General features: G+C 43.6%; 2 gene segments (V, D, J or C); one reads left to right on the plus strand and one right to left on the minus strand.

Moving 5' to 3' along the window:
• Window positions 1-13,821, minus strand: part of LOC115825317 (Ig kappa chain V region Mem5-like) — a 56,742-nt gene that overhangs the window by 13,874 nt on the left and 29,047 nt on the right. Inside the window, 2 exon segments of the V gene segment in view lie at window positions 1,362-1,372; window positions 11,008-11,016. Of these exon segments, the coding sequence occupies window positions 1,362-1,372; window positions 11,008-11,016 (20 nt within the window).
• LOC115825328 (immunoglobulin kappa variable 6D-21-like) lies at window positions 12,655-13,187 on the plus strand. The segment is given in 2 exon segments: window positions 12,655-12,706; window positions 12,880-13,187. Coding segments are annotated over 2 exon segments (360 nt in total).

Below are 13,821 nucleotides of genomic sequence, written 5' to 3' on the forward strand. Positions count from 1 at the left end.
AAACCTCCCTCAGCTACAGAGGAACAAGGACTGATCTGAGAACAGTTACAGAGGAGCTACAGCTGGAACAGGATGGAATTTAAAAAAACAGTTATTTATTTTTTTTATGATTCACCCTCATCAAAAGACAGATTATTTTCAGTGCTTCTATACATCCATCCATCCATCCATTTTCTCCCGCTTATCCAGGACCGGGTCGCGGTGGCAGCAGGCTGAGGAGGGTCGCCCAGACATCCCTTTCCCCGGCTACATCCACCAGCTCCTCCTGGGGGATCCCAAGGCGTTCCCAGGCCAGTCAAGATATATATTTCTCCCAACGTGTCCTGGGTCTTCCCCGGGGTCTCCTCCCAGTTGGTCGCGCCCGGAACACCTCCATAGGGAGGCGCCCAGGAGGCATCCTGACGAGATGCCCGAACCACCTCAACTGACTCCTTTCAATGCGGAGGAGCAGCGGCTCTACTCCAAGCTCCTCCCGGGTGTCCGAGCTCCTCACCCTATCCCTAAGGGTGCGCCCAGCCACCCTGCGGAGGAAGCTCATTTCCGCCGCTTGTATCCGCGATCTCATTCTTTCGGTCACTACCCAGAGTTCGTGACCATAGGTGAGGGTTGGAACAAAGATCGACTGGTAAATTGAGAGCCTTGCCTTCTGATTCAGCTCCTTCTTCACCACGACGGTCCGGTACAACGACTGCATGACTGCCGCCGCCGCCCCGATCCGCCTGTCGATCTCCCGCTCCATTTTACCCTCACTCGTGAACAAGACCCCAAGATACTTGAACTCCTCCACCTGAGGCAGGAACTCAGTCCCAACTCGGAGGGGGCAAGCCACCTTTTTCCGGCATAGGACCATGGCCTCGGACTTAGAGGTGCTGATCCTCATCCCGACCGCTTCACACTCGGCTGCAAACCGCCCCAATGTGTGCTGGAGGTCACAGTTTGATGAGGCCAACAGAACCACATCATCTGCAAAAAGCAGAGACGCAATCCTAAGGCCACCGTACTGGACACCCTCCTCACCCCGACTGCGCCTTGAGATCCTGCCCATGAAAATTAAGAACAAGATTGGAGACAAGGTACAGCCCTGGCGGAGTCCAACACTCACTGGGAATGAGCTTGACTTTGTGCCGAGAATACGGACACAGCTCTCACTGCGGCTGTACAGGGACCGAATGGCTCGCAGCAGCGAACCTGGCACCCCATACTCCTGCAGCACCCCCCACAGGACACCCCGGGGGACACGATCATAAGCCTTCTCCAGGTCCACAAAACACATGTAGACTGGATTGGCAAATTCCCATGATCCCTCCAGTATCCGTGCGAGGGTGAACAGCTGGTCCGTTGTTCCACGGCCAGGACGGAATCCACATTGTTCCTCCTGTATCCGAGGTTCAACAATCGGCCGCAGTCTCCTTTCCAATACCCTAGAGTAGGCTTTCCCAGGGAGGCTGAGTAGTGTGATACCCCGATAGTTGGAGCACACTCTCCGGTCCCCATTTTTAAAAATGGGGACCACCACCCCCGTCTGCCACTCCACAGGCACTGTCCCTGACTCCCATGCGACGTTGAAGAGGCGTGTCAGCCATGACAGCCCAACAACATCCAAAGCCTTCAGCATTTCAGGGCGGATCTCATCCACCCCTGGCGCCTTGCCACTGTGGAGTTTTCTAACTGCCTCAGTGACCTCTACCAGAGAGATGGGTGACGACCCTCCTGAATCTTCTGGCCCTGCCTCCTCTATGGAGGGCGTGTCAGTCGGATTTAGGAGCTCCTCAAAGTGTTCCTTCCACCGTCCGACCACATCCTCAGTTGAGGTCAGGACCTCCCCGTCCCTGCTGAGAACAGCCTGGACGAGGCCCTGCCTGCCCTTCCTGAGTCGCCTGACGTTTTGCCAGAACCTCTTTGAGGCCAACCGAAAGTCTTTTTCCATGGCCTCCCCAAACTCCTCCCATACCCGAGTTTTTGCTTCCATGACAGCCGTCGCTGCTGCCCTTTTGGCATGCCGGTACCTCTCAGCCAATTCCGGAGTCCCCCGTGCTAGCCAAGCCCGGAAGGCCTCCTTCTTCAGCCTGACGGCTTCCCTCACCGGTGGCGTCCACCACCGGGTCCTTGGGTTGCCGCCACGACAGGCACCAACGACCGTCTGGCCACAGCTCAAAGCTGCCGCTTCAGCAATGGAGGCTCTGAACAGGGTCCATTCAGACTCCATGTCCCCAGCCTCCCTCGGGATCAGGGAGAAGCTCCGCCGGAGGTGTGAGTTGAAGATCTTCCGTACAGGGTCCTCAGCCAGCCGTTCCCAGTTCACCCTCACTATGCGCTTGGGTTTACCAGGTCTGTCTGGCAGCCTCCCCCGCCATCTGATCCAACTCACCACCAGGTGGTGATCTGTTGACAACTCTACCCCCTCTCTTCACCCGAGAGTCCAGCACATACGGCCGCAGGTCTGATGAGACAACTACAAAGTCGATCATCGACCGTTGGCTTAAGGAGCTCTGGTACCAGGTACACTTATGAGCTACCTTATGCTCGAACATGGTGTTCGTTATGGACAATCCATGACTCGCACAGAAGTCCAATAACAAAGCACCACTCGGGTTCAGATCAGGTAGGCCGTTCCTCCCAATCACTCCCCTCCAAGTCTCTCCATCATTGCCAACGTGAGCATTGAAGTCTCCTAGTAGAACTACAGAGTCCCCAGATGGTGTCTTCACTAGGACACTTTCCAGTGTATCTAGGAAGGCTGGGTACTCTGAGCTGCCGTTCGGCGCGTACGCCGTCACGACAGTCAGAGATTTCCCCCCTGCAACCCGAAGGCGCAGTGAGGCAACCCTTTCGTTCACCGGGACAAACTCCACCACGGCGGCACTCAGTCGGGGGCTAACAAGTAACACCACACCTGCCCGCCGCCTCTCGCCCCAGGCAACTCCAGAGAAGGACAGAGTCCAGCCCCCATCCAGGAGTTTGGTTCCAGAGCCAAGACTGTGCGTAGAAGTGAGCCCAACTATATCTAGTTGGTATCGCTCCACCTCCTGCACAAGTTCCGGCTCCTTCCCCCCCAGAGAGGTGACATTCCACGTACCAAAAGCCAGTTTCTGCACCGTAAGTCTAGTCCGCTGGGGCCCTCGCCCCATCCTGCCACCCGTGTGGCATCGCACCCGGCCCCTATTTCTCCCCTCGCAGGTGGTGGGCCCACGAGAGGGCAGCCCCACGTTGCTCGTTCGGGCTGAGTCCGGCCGGACCCCGTGGCAGGTCCAGCCACCAGGCGCTCGCCGACGAGCTCCCCTCCCAGGCCTGGCTCCAGGAGGTGGCCCCGGTCTCCCTATTCCGGGCGAGGTGCCTGTATCTTCGTGTGTGCTGGTCATAAGGGCTCTTCTGAATCGCTTTTTGTCTGGCCCCTCACCTGGGACCTCTCTGCCTTGGGTGACCCTACCAGGAGCTTAATGCTCCAGGCAGCACAGCTCCCAGGATCACAGGGACTCACAAACCCCTCCACCACGATAAGGTTGCGATTCCAGGAGGGGCTTCTATACAAGTGTTTGTACTTTCTCCTCCTGTTTCCCACAGGTCATCCACTTCAGCTTTTTACTTCATAGTGGGAATGTTTTTTTTTAACTGTTTCAGATACATTTGATTTTGTATTTAAATTTTTCACAGAGAATTTGTTTAGTATTTGGAGCTATAGAAAGAATATTTTAAATAAGCGAGTGTCGTCAGTAAATAGAGTTAAGTAGAGTTATATGCTGAGTGTTAAATATCTAGAGTTAAAAGCATACTGTGATAAATGTGTAGAGTTATGGACAGAGTGTTAAATATGGAAAGTTATAGTATTGTATGTGTAGAGTTACAGTGTGAAATTTGTAAAGTTATAGAAAGAGTGTTAAATATGTGCGGTTATGTGCTTAATGTGTTTAGTTATAGTGTTAAATGTGTAGAGTGAAAGGTACAGAGTTATAGACAGAGTGTTAATTGTGTAGAGTTGATTCTAAAAGGTTCTTAAGAGTCATACAGTCCTGCACTACTGATCAGTTCTCTGTGTGTGTGTGTGTGTGTGTGTGTGTGTGTGTTTCTTCTAGAAGATGTGGAGAGACTGATCATGACTGGAGCTCCTCAGGCCTCTGATCAGTGTGAGGAAGGGAGAGCTCCAGTAAAGTGCTGCTGGGTTACTACACTAGTGAAGGACACTCTTCTCTCTGGACTTCTTACAACTCTGTCTTTCCAAAGACAAGCCCTGGATCACACTCATACAGACTACATACCAGTTTCATATAGAAGACTGTATGTGGATGAGGATTGTCTTGATAAGTATAAATAACCATTTATTCATCAACACTAAACACACTCTCACAAACACTCCATGGAGACCACAGTCAAACTGAATGGGACTGTTTATCAGATCTGATGGTTGATACAGTGGAAGAAAAGGTTGTGTGAAGTTTCCAGATCAGAGAAAATCACAGGTACAGTTTGTGAGTGTGGAGAGTTGGTCTGGTTTGTTAGTGTGGAAACTGTGTGGACTGTTTAATGGAAGACCAGAGAGGAATAGTGTTGATGATTATTCAAAAATGATAAGTGTTGATAGATCACTATCAGTCAGTTGGATAATGTGGTGAAACATAGAAATCTTTGTCTGATATTGTTAGTTGACTGTTATGTACTGTGTGGCAGGGTGAAACCCAAAACGCACCAAAAACAAACAAAAAAAAAGGCTCCGCCGCTCTTGGCCTGAGACAGAGCCCTCTGTCACATACTGATTTAATTTCCAGTGTAGTTTTATTGCATTTGTTGCTGTGAGAATTAGACAACATAAAAATGATTTTGTTCATGTAGAGGTGAGTGTCACAAAACCTGTATCTACAAATGAAACAACTGGTCATGTGTTTGTTTGTGGAATGTCTTTAACTCAGTGTTAAATGGAATCAATGATCATGTTAAACCCAAGGTTTAATGCTGGTGTGAACACAGACTGTGTTGACTCATCACTGGGTTAATGCTGGTGTGAACACAGGCTAAGGTGACTCATCACTGGGTTAATGCTGGTGTGAACACAGGCTGTGTTGACTCCTCACTGTGTTAATGCTGGTGTGAACACAGGCTAAGGTGATTCATCACTGGCTTCATCCTGGTGTGAACACGGGCTGAGGTGACCCACCTCAATATTTACACAAAAATGAATATCACTGTTTTAAACACACATATATGGAGTGTTTTATCTGTGAATGATGGAAGAGAAGTCAAGACTCATCTCTTCAACTGAAACCACTCCACCCCACACAGATGTGCCAGTCTAGATCATTTTAACCAGTGAGACTGTGTAACTGGGAGTGTGGGAGCCCGGGGGGTGAGAGTCAGATTTGCATAGACAGGGCTGAGTGGTTTTCTTCCTCCCAGAATAGATCAGCACTCTCACCAGATGTTCATTCTCCACAAAAACAAACTCACTCAAGCAGCACAGCTCTACTCAGACCTGATCCGATTCCAGAATCACACAGAAATACATTTAACTCTGTGGAGTGTACTTGTTAACTCTGCTATAGTGTAGTCAGACTCTTCTCTTACAGTCATTCAGTGTAGTGGACAAACAAGAGACAGGACAGCAGTCATGAAGGAATCTTCTTGCATCAAGCTTTACTAAGAGAACAGCAAAAGGGAGCGTCAGCAATTTCAGCCCTAAATAAATGATGTACCATTTAAGGTTTAAGGGCTTTGTCTGATTTTCATAAGAAGACGTGATGACATTGAGACTCTTTTGAGTGTCTACACAAACACACTGTCTGTGATCTACACTGTAATCAGATGAGCTTTAGATCACTCTCAGCAGGACTAAAACACTAGGCCTATGTGGAGGACGACTAAGACCAGGGACTCGACTGTGTCTCTCTCCCTGAGGTGGTGCAGTGTTGCTGGAGGTGATGTGAGGAATCTTCAGTCTTCACAGTGACTCTTGCAGAAGGAGGCGAGATTTGTCCAGGGTCGTCGTGGGTGACCGTGCAGATGTAGACTTCTCCCTCCTCCCAGCGAGATTTATCCAGGGTCAGGGTGCTGTTATGGCTGTAACGTCCTCCCCTTTCTTCCTCTGTGCTTGTCAGAACACCCTGTGTCACCTGTGAGCAATCCATAGTCCAGCTCACCAGCGCCCCCTGTGGGGAGTATCCACTGAGCAGGCAAGCCAGCGTGACAGAGCCCTCAGAGAGCTGCTGAAGAGAGGGAGGGAACAGAGACACACTGGGCTTCACTGTAGGTCCAGTGGGAGAGAGAGAGAGAGAGACAGAGAGAGAGAGAGAGAGAGAGAGAGAGAGACATTCAGAGAACGGGGGAAACCTCTGTTAACTACCAACTCATCACAAAATCAAAAGGCATGTTTTTAACGCAGAAACATCTTATGTAACTCTGTAACATGTAATATCACTATAACTATTTACTCCAAACATCTTTCATTATTCTAAATGACGGTGGCTCAGGTACAAACTGAAATCTAGATAGACAAGTGTTTAAAAATCAATCATTTTCTTTCTGAAGAAATTTGATGTTTCTTTTATGACGTGTGTCATTTTCCAGAATGAACCCAATCAGTAAGTTGAGAACCAAGTTTTCTTATAAATTCTGTATGTCCACCACTCACCTGTCAGCTCTTTAAGACATATAATAACCACTTAAAAACACTGATGAATCGTTAACATTTTATCATTGAAAATATAGCACATGAATTCACTCATGAACTCAACAGCATCTAAATAACAAGTCCCATGTCTCTAACATTACATTATTACAACAAATATATACAGATTATAGTATACACAATGGTTTTAATATGAATCACATATTCTTTATCATATTTTAACATGTTTTAATCATCAGTCTCCTTTCCCATAAACAATATATTTCTTACATCTATTGCAACATCCACTGTTATATCTGACTGTGTAAAACTGAGTTAAATTTGTCAGTGAAAACTCAACATGTTGGACACTCTCACATTTATAAACAGCACAACAGTGATCAGAGTTTAACAGCACAGACTCTCAGCTCCATAAGAAACACTGTTCTGATATTTATTCTCTCCAAAACTCAGCACTTTGGTTTCACACATGTCTTATATGAAAACTGTGATTCACATCTCACTTTGGATTACAGCAGGTGTGAACATATGTCCTGAAGAAAATGGTGTTTTCTGACTGTAGTTTAACTCTCAGTACAATTAACAGGTTACACTTTACTTGGATAGTCCGCAAACAGAGGGTTTATAGAATACATTTGACGATTCATGAACATACCTACATATTTTCAGAATAATTTAGCTGAATTTCAACTACGGTTAGGGTTAACTTATGCTATACAAATGTTCAGTAGCCTAATGTATATACACATATTCAAATTCAACAAACAATTAGTAAACCATTTTGTTAAATATTCTAATGGTCAACTAATGTTCAAGAGTGTATATACAAATGGTTGAATCTCAACTACGCTGCAGCTTATTCAGCATGTTGTACTGTCACAAATACCCTGTAAAGTCTTTGTACAATCCAAGTAAAGTGTTACCAGTTAAAATATTTAGTTTGTCTGACTGAAGTTTCACAAACTTTGTTTTCTGTCACGGCTGGTGGTGTGGTGCAGGACCCAAGTGCAAGACACGATGTTTGACGGTGATAAACAGAAGACTTTACTTAAAATGAGGATAAAAATACAAGTGCAAACTAATAAAAGCCGATAACAAAAAGGTGCAGCAAGACAGTGTGCACTAAAACACAAACAACGATAGACCAAGGACAAGGAAAACACTAGGACTTAAATAGAGGGAGAACTAAACAGGGCAACACAGGATTGGTTCAAATTAACAAGGTTAATAATCGGGACAAACAGGAACAGGTGAGGGGCGGAGACAGACAGAGCAGGAGCACAAAGACAGAACAAAACAAAATGGAGGTGCAGGCTGTGACATTTTCACATGCCTCAGCTGTCATTGCATCTAACATATGAGATTTAGAAAAGTTTATGAAACCAAATCTATGCTGTTTTTACTGACAGACAACATGAAAAACACTTACTGTTCAGGATGAGTTTGGTCCCTCCACCAAAAGTGTACCACAGTGTTTAATTGTAATGAAACGGTCACACAAAGACCTCTGTCACACCGGAGTGACACAAACTGTCACACAGAGACACAGTGAGACGGTTAGACAAAGCTGTCGCACAGAGACACAGTGAGACATTTAGACAAAGCTGTTGAACTGAGACACAGTGAGACAGTTAGACAAAGCAGTACTACTGAGACACAGTGAGACAGAGAAAACTGTCGCACAGAAACAAAGTGAGAAGGCAGGAGAAAGATCACTCTTAATCCAGACCCAAGATCAGTTCCAGCATGGAGAACATAGATTCATGTCACCTTTGACCTCTGGGGACCTCTGAAGTGATCATTTAAACTCTAAACTCATGGTCATGATTTTCTTCTCAACCACGTGGATCAATGGTGTCTGTCTGTCTCAGTTTTCCTCTGTGACACAACAAAAGAGATATTCCAGCAAAGCACCGTAAAATTCTGGCTGTTTTAAACTTACTGTATGGATGAGTTAGTATGAGAGATGCTTAACTAACCTACTGTTTAGAGAGAGTTTTGATTCTAATTTATCACACTCAGATTATTGTCACAACATCACTCAGGAAAATCATTTCCATAGAGAGAAGAGAATTTGCATTGGCAGCACATGCTTCAGTGCTCTGGGAGTGTTTATAGCCCTGTGAGTTTAACACTTGATGACGGAGAGCTGTCTGCCCCACTAACTTAACCCACAGACACCATGACTTTCATCGCCATCTTCATCTGGACACTGACCTGCTGCTGTTTTAAAGGTGAGAGACAAATCAACATATTTTAGTCACATGTTTACATCATTTAAGTAAAACTGTTTCCACAGGGAATTATCATCAGTAAACACACTTTGGCTTGGATGGCTTATTGTGAACTTTTTCTTATTTCAGAGTCCAGAGGACAGGTGACAGTGACTCAGACTCCTATAGTGAAATCTGCTCTTCCAGGATAAACAGTCACTATCAACTGTAAAACCAACATTGTACCAGATGCTAATGGAGATAAAATATATGACATATCCTGGTACCAACAGAAATCTGGAGAAACTCCTAAACTCCTGATTTACTGGGGAGATCATTTACAGTCAGGAATTCCAGATCGTTTCAGTGGCAGTGGATCTGAGCTTGACTTCACTCTGACCATCAGAGGAGTCCAGACTGAAGATGCAGGAGATTACTACTGTCAGAGTTTACATAAGATCAGTGGTAACTGGGTGTTCACACAGTGATATAGAGCCGTACAAAAACCTCCCTCAGTCAGACTGCACAGAGACTGCACTGCTGCAGCTGGGCCTTACTGCAGGTGCTGAGGGGGAGGATGTGATACAGCAAAGGCCCTGTTTACACCTTGCATTAGATCCGATTGTGGTGATCCGATCACAAGTGGACAGCTCTAAAGTACGGGTGTAAACGCACCCAAAGCGCATTGAGGTCGCATTGAAATCCGATTGCTGAGACCACGTTCAGAAGTGGTCTGCACCGTGTATGACCACATTCTTTTAGTATTGTAAAACTGAACGCGGCCTGCTCTACTGACGTTGAGGTAAATAAATCATGTTACCAGTTAATGGGTTAAACGAAACACTTCTGAAATGTATATTTGACCCGTGAACAACACGATACCAAATCGCTAGTACACCACGCTACAAATTTACAACAATAATTCTGTTCATATAGAAATTTAATATACACCTCGTATCAACGTGTCGTCTACAATCAGTTTATTGAGCCGAGTTAGGCATTGTTTATCTCTATTAGTGGGTTTGGTTAGCCAAACGTATTGTCAAGGGACTAGATACACCACAAAACAGGAATTTCATTCTTTCATAACTTACTTTTTAAAAGTAACAGCCATTTCATAGTTTGGTGGCTCTGAGTATGATTAGTAGCTTTGACGTAATTTCACACTTTTCCTTTGAAAATGTTCCAGATTTCAGAAACCTGGCAAAAACAAACAAAACAAAAAAAAAGCGCGTTCGGTCTTTGCAAACATAAATGATGTACGTGTTTATTTGTATATAGAGCGAGGAAGTGAGATCCAATCACAAGTGGTCACTCCAGACACGTGTGAAATCAGATTCTAAAGCCAGGTGTAAACGGACGTACATGAGAGCTGTCCACTTGTGATAGGATCTCCAAAATCAGATCTAATCCAAGGTGTAAACAGGGCCACAATGACACACTGTGTGGTGGAGAGAAATCACACTACAATAGCTCTACAAAGTTCAAGTTCAAGTTTATTTAGAGCCCAATATCACTGTTTACAGTCTCAAAGGGCTTTACAGGCCACAACAGTCAAATCAAAATATGACGGCACCCCCTGACTTAATCCTCATGGCGGGCAAGAAAAAACTCCCCAAAAACCCAAAACCCAAATTCATTAATGGAGCACATTTAAAAAGAATAATAGTTGACCAAAGTGCTGTACAATCAAAAATGCAAAGTCTAAAACACAGAGATCAGTTAAAAACAAACAAACAAGAACAGAAGGAAATAAAAAGACTGTAGAAAGAAGCAATGGAAAGGAAGTAGAATTTGAACGAAAGGACAGAAAAAAAGAAGCAATGAGACCAACAAAAGCAGAATTTAATGTTGAGTTTAAAAGCCAGGGAACAAAACACAATATAGTAAATCACAGAAACCAGATAAAAAAAAAGAAAAAAGAAAACAGAAACAAAACAAACAAACAAAAAAGATAGTAATAAGAAATAAGACCAAAAGAGGAAGAAAAATACTGTCATACTGAATTAAAAGCCAGGGAATAAAAATGTGTTTTAAGACGGGATTTAAAAACAGGCAGAGTAGGGGCCAGCCTCATATGCAGAGGCAACTCGTTCCATAGTGTGGGGGCTATAACTGCAAAGGCCCGATCTCCCCTGTGCTTCAGCATAGATTTTGGGACAACCAGAAGGAACAGCTGACCTGAGTGACCTTGATGGGACACGTGGATGTAATAGACTGGAGAGATAGGTTGGAGCTGATCTGTTTAATGATTTGTAGGCAAACAGTAAAATCTTAAAATTAATCCTAAAACGTACAGGGAGCCAGTGGAGGGCGGCAAGTACACAAATCTTTACAATCACTACACTATCTTTACAAACACAGTACACTATCTTTACAAACACACTACACTAACTCTACAATCACACTACACTGACACTACAATCACACTACACTAACTCTACACACACACTACACTAACTCTACAATCACACTACACTAACTCTACAAACACACTACACTAACTCTACAAACACACTACATTAACTCTACAATCACACTACACTAACTCTACAAACACACTACACTAACTCTACAGTCACACTACATTAACTCTAACTACATTAATAGTAATTCTACATTTCCATCTAAAAAGTTGTTTTATGAAAGTAAAAGAACATTTTACTTTTCAAAGAGCTAGGCCAATCATTTTATTCATTATATTAGCTGATATTCTGTATGTCCTTAGTCACAACACGAATGCTCAGGTTCCTTTCTCACAGATGTTTATGCTTGGACGAAAACATACAACACCAACACCATCAACACCACCATCAACAGCGTAGAACTAAATGAAAAGGGACGAATATAAAAGATAAAACCATTGATTATACTCACTTACACAAAAACACGCACATGACAATAAACTCATAATTAGACAGAAAATAAATCTACATACCACTTTTGCCTGCTTGTGAACTCTGAATGGGATTTGTATCCTGAAATTTGTAGTCGGATGGCTCACAATTACAGAGCAAACACTTTCAACTTGGAGAGCAGAAAATTGTTTAGTCCTCTCATGTGGACGACACACAGGAAGTGACATGTACAAAATGCATGATGGGAACAAATATAACCAAAAAAACTCTAAAAAATAAAAATAAATGACATTCAGTGTAGAAATCATAATACATATTACACAAAACTTGAGAAAATCAAAACTAAATGTAATCAATCTAAGGTTAATGAAACAAATAAGCAACTGAACACACAAGCGCCACATAGTGGAAATAAACGTTACAAACACAAAACACTATGTGACTGCAAATCCATTCTATGAGCTCCAAACAACCATAAACTCACTCAGTCCTGTCTATAGACTGACCACCACTCTCATATGTACTGCACTTTCTACTAGACACATACATAGACCATAAACTCGCTCAGTCCTGTCAAAAGACTGACCAACACTCTCATATGTACTGCACTTTCTACTAGACACACACATAGACAAGATGCATTTGATTTTTAATGCCCAACTGTGTGTGTGTGTGTGTGTGTGTGTGTGTGTGTATCTACTTTATTCTTCATTTCATTATCAGACACTAAAACACACGATTCATTTTTCATTTGATGGACAGACACATACTGAAATATTTGCCATGATTAAACACGCATGTCATAGACACACACATCGAGAAATTTTTGCTCCGGTTAGATACAGACGTGTGTGTGTGTGTGTGTGTGTTTTGCATAGCTGTGATGCCTCACTGCTCCACACATACTTTAAGAGCTCCAGTCTTGATCAGTGAGTGTTCAGTCTTTTCAGAGACACTGACACACAGCACAATGATCCTGTCACTCATTCTACTGCTGGGAACACTGGGACTCCTCACTCAGGGTCAGACAAAATCACTTTCCTCATTTATTACAATCTCTTTTCCACTACAGTCATTCTACATATGAGTGTGTCTGAGTAAAGTTATGAGAGATTGTTATGAGAATGTTTCTGTCTTTAATGTGATCACAGTATTATGGTCTCTCACACTCTTGACGTTGTCTTTTTTCTTCCAGAATCATCAGGGGAAATAATTGTGACTCAGTCTCCACAATCAAAGTCTGTTGTCCCAGGAGAGACCATCTCTATCAGCTGTACAACCAGTCAGACTGTTTCTGGCTACCTCCACTGGTACCAGCTGAAACCTGGACAAGCTCCTAAACTCCTGATTAGCTATGCAACTACCCGTGAGTCTGGAGTTCCAGATCGTTTCAGTGGGAGTGGGTCTGGCACCCAGTTTACACTGAAAATCACTGGAGTCCAGACTGAAGATGCAGGAGATTATTACTGTCAGCAGAGTAATAGCGGGTACACACAGTGTTAGAGCGTCATACAAAAACTTCCCTCAGCTACAGAGGAACAAAGACTGACCTGAGAACAGTCACAGAGGAACTACAACTGGAACAAGATGGAATTTTAAAAGAAATGTTCTTGTTCTTTGTTATGATTCACCCTCATCAAAAGACAGATTATTTTCAGTGCTTCTATACAAGTGTTTCTACTTTCTCCTCCTGTTTCCCACAGGTCATCCACCTCAGCTTTTTACTTCATAATGTCAAAGTTTTGTTTTTTTTTACTTAGATGTACAGTATTCAAAATTGTAAAGTTATAGAAAGTTTGTTAACTGTGTGGACACAGAATGTTTAAAATGTGTAAACATATAGACAGAGCTTTGATTGAATGTTAAATTGAACATATTTAACACTATATAACTAACACTCTTTAAATTACTCGTAAAAATACAAATGAAATGTCACTTTTTAGTTCTTATTTAGAGTGTTAAACGCTACAATGTGTCCTTTATGTGTAGTTATAGTTAGTATGATAGTGAGAGTGTTAGGGTGTTAATTAAGCAGTTATATGTACACAGCAAATTCTATAGTGTTAAATCTACTCTGAGAGAGTTCATTTTAACACTACGCTGGTGTTTATTTTGTTACAATCTTTGCAGTGTTAAT

The sequence above is a fragment of the Chanos chanos genome, chromosome 12, assembly GCF_902362185.1.
Source record: "Chanos chanos chromosome 12, fChaCha1.1, whole genome shotgun sequence".
Lineage (NCBI taxonomy): Eukaryota > Metazoa > Chordata > Actinopteri > Gonorynchiformes > Chanidae > Chanos > Chanos chanos.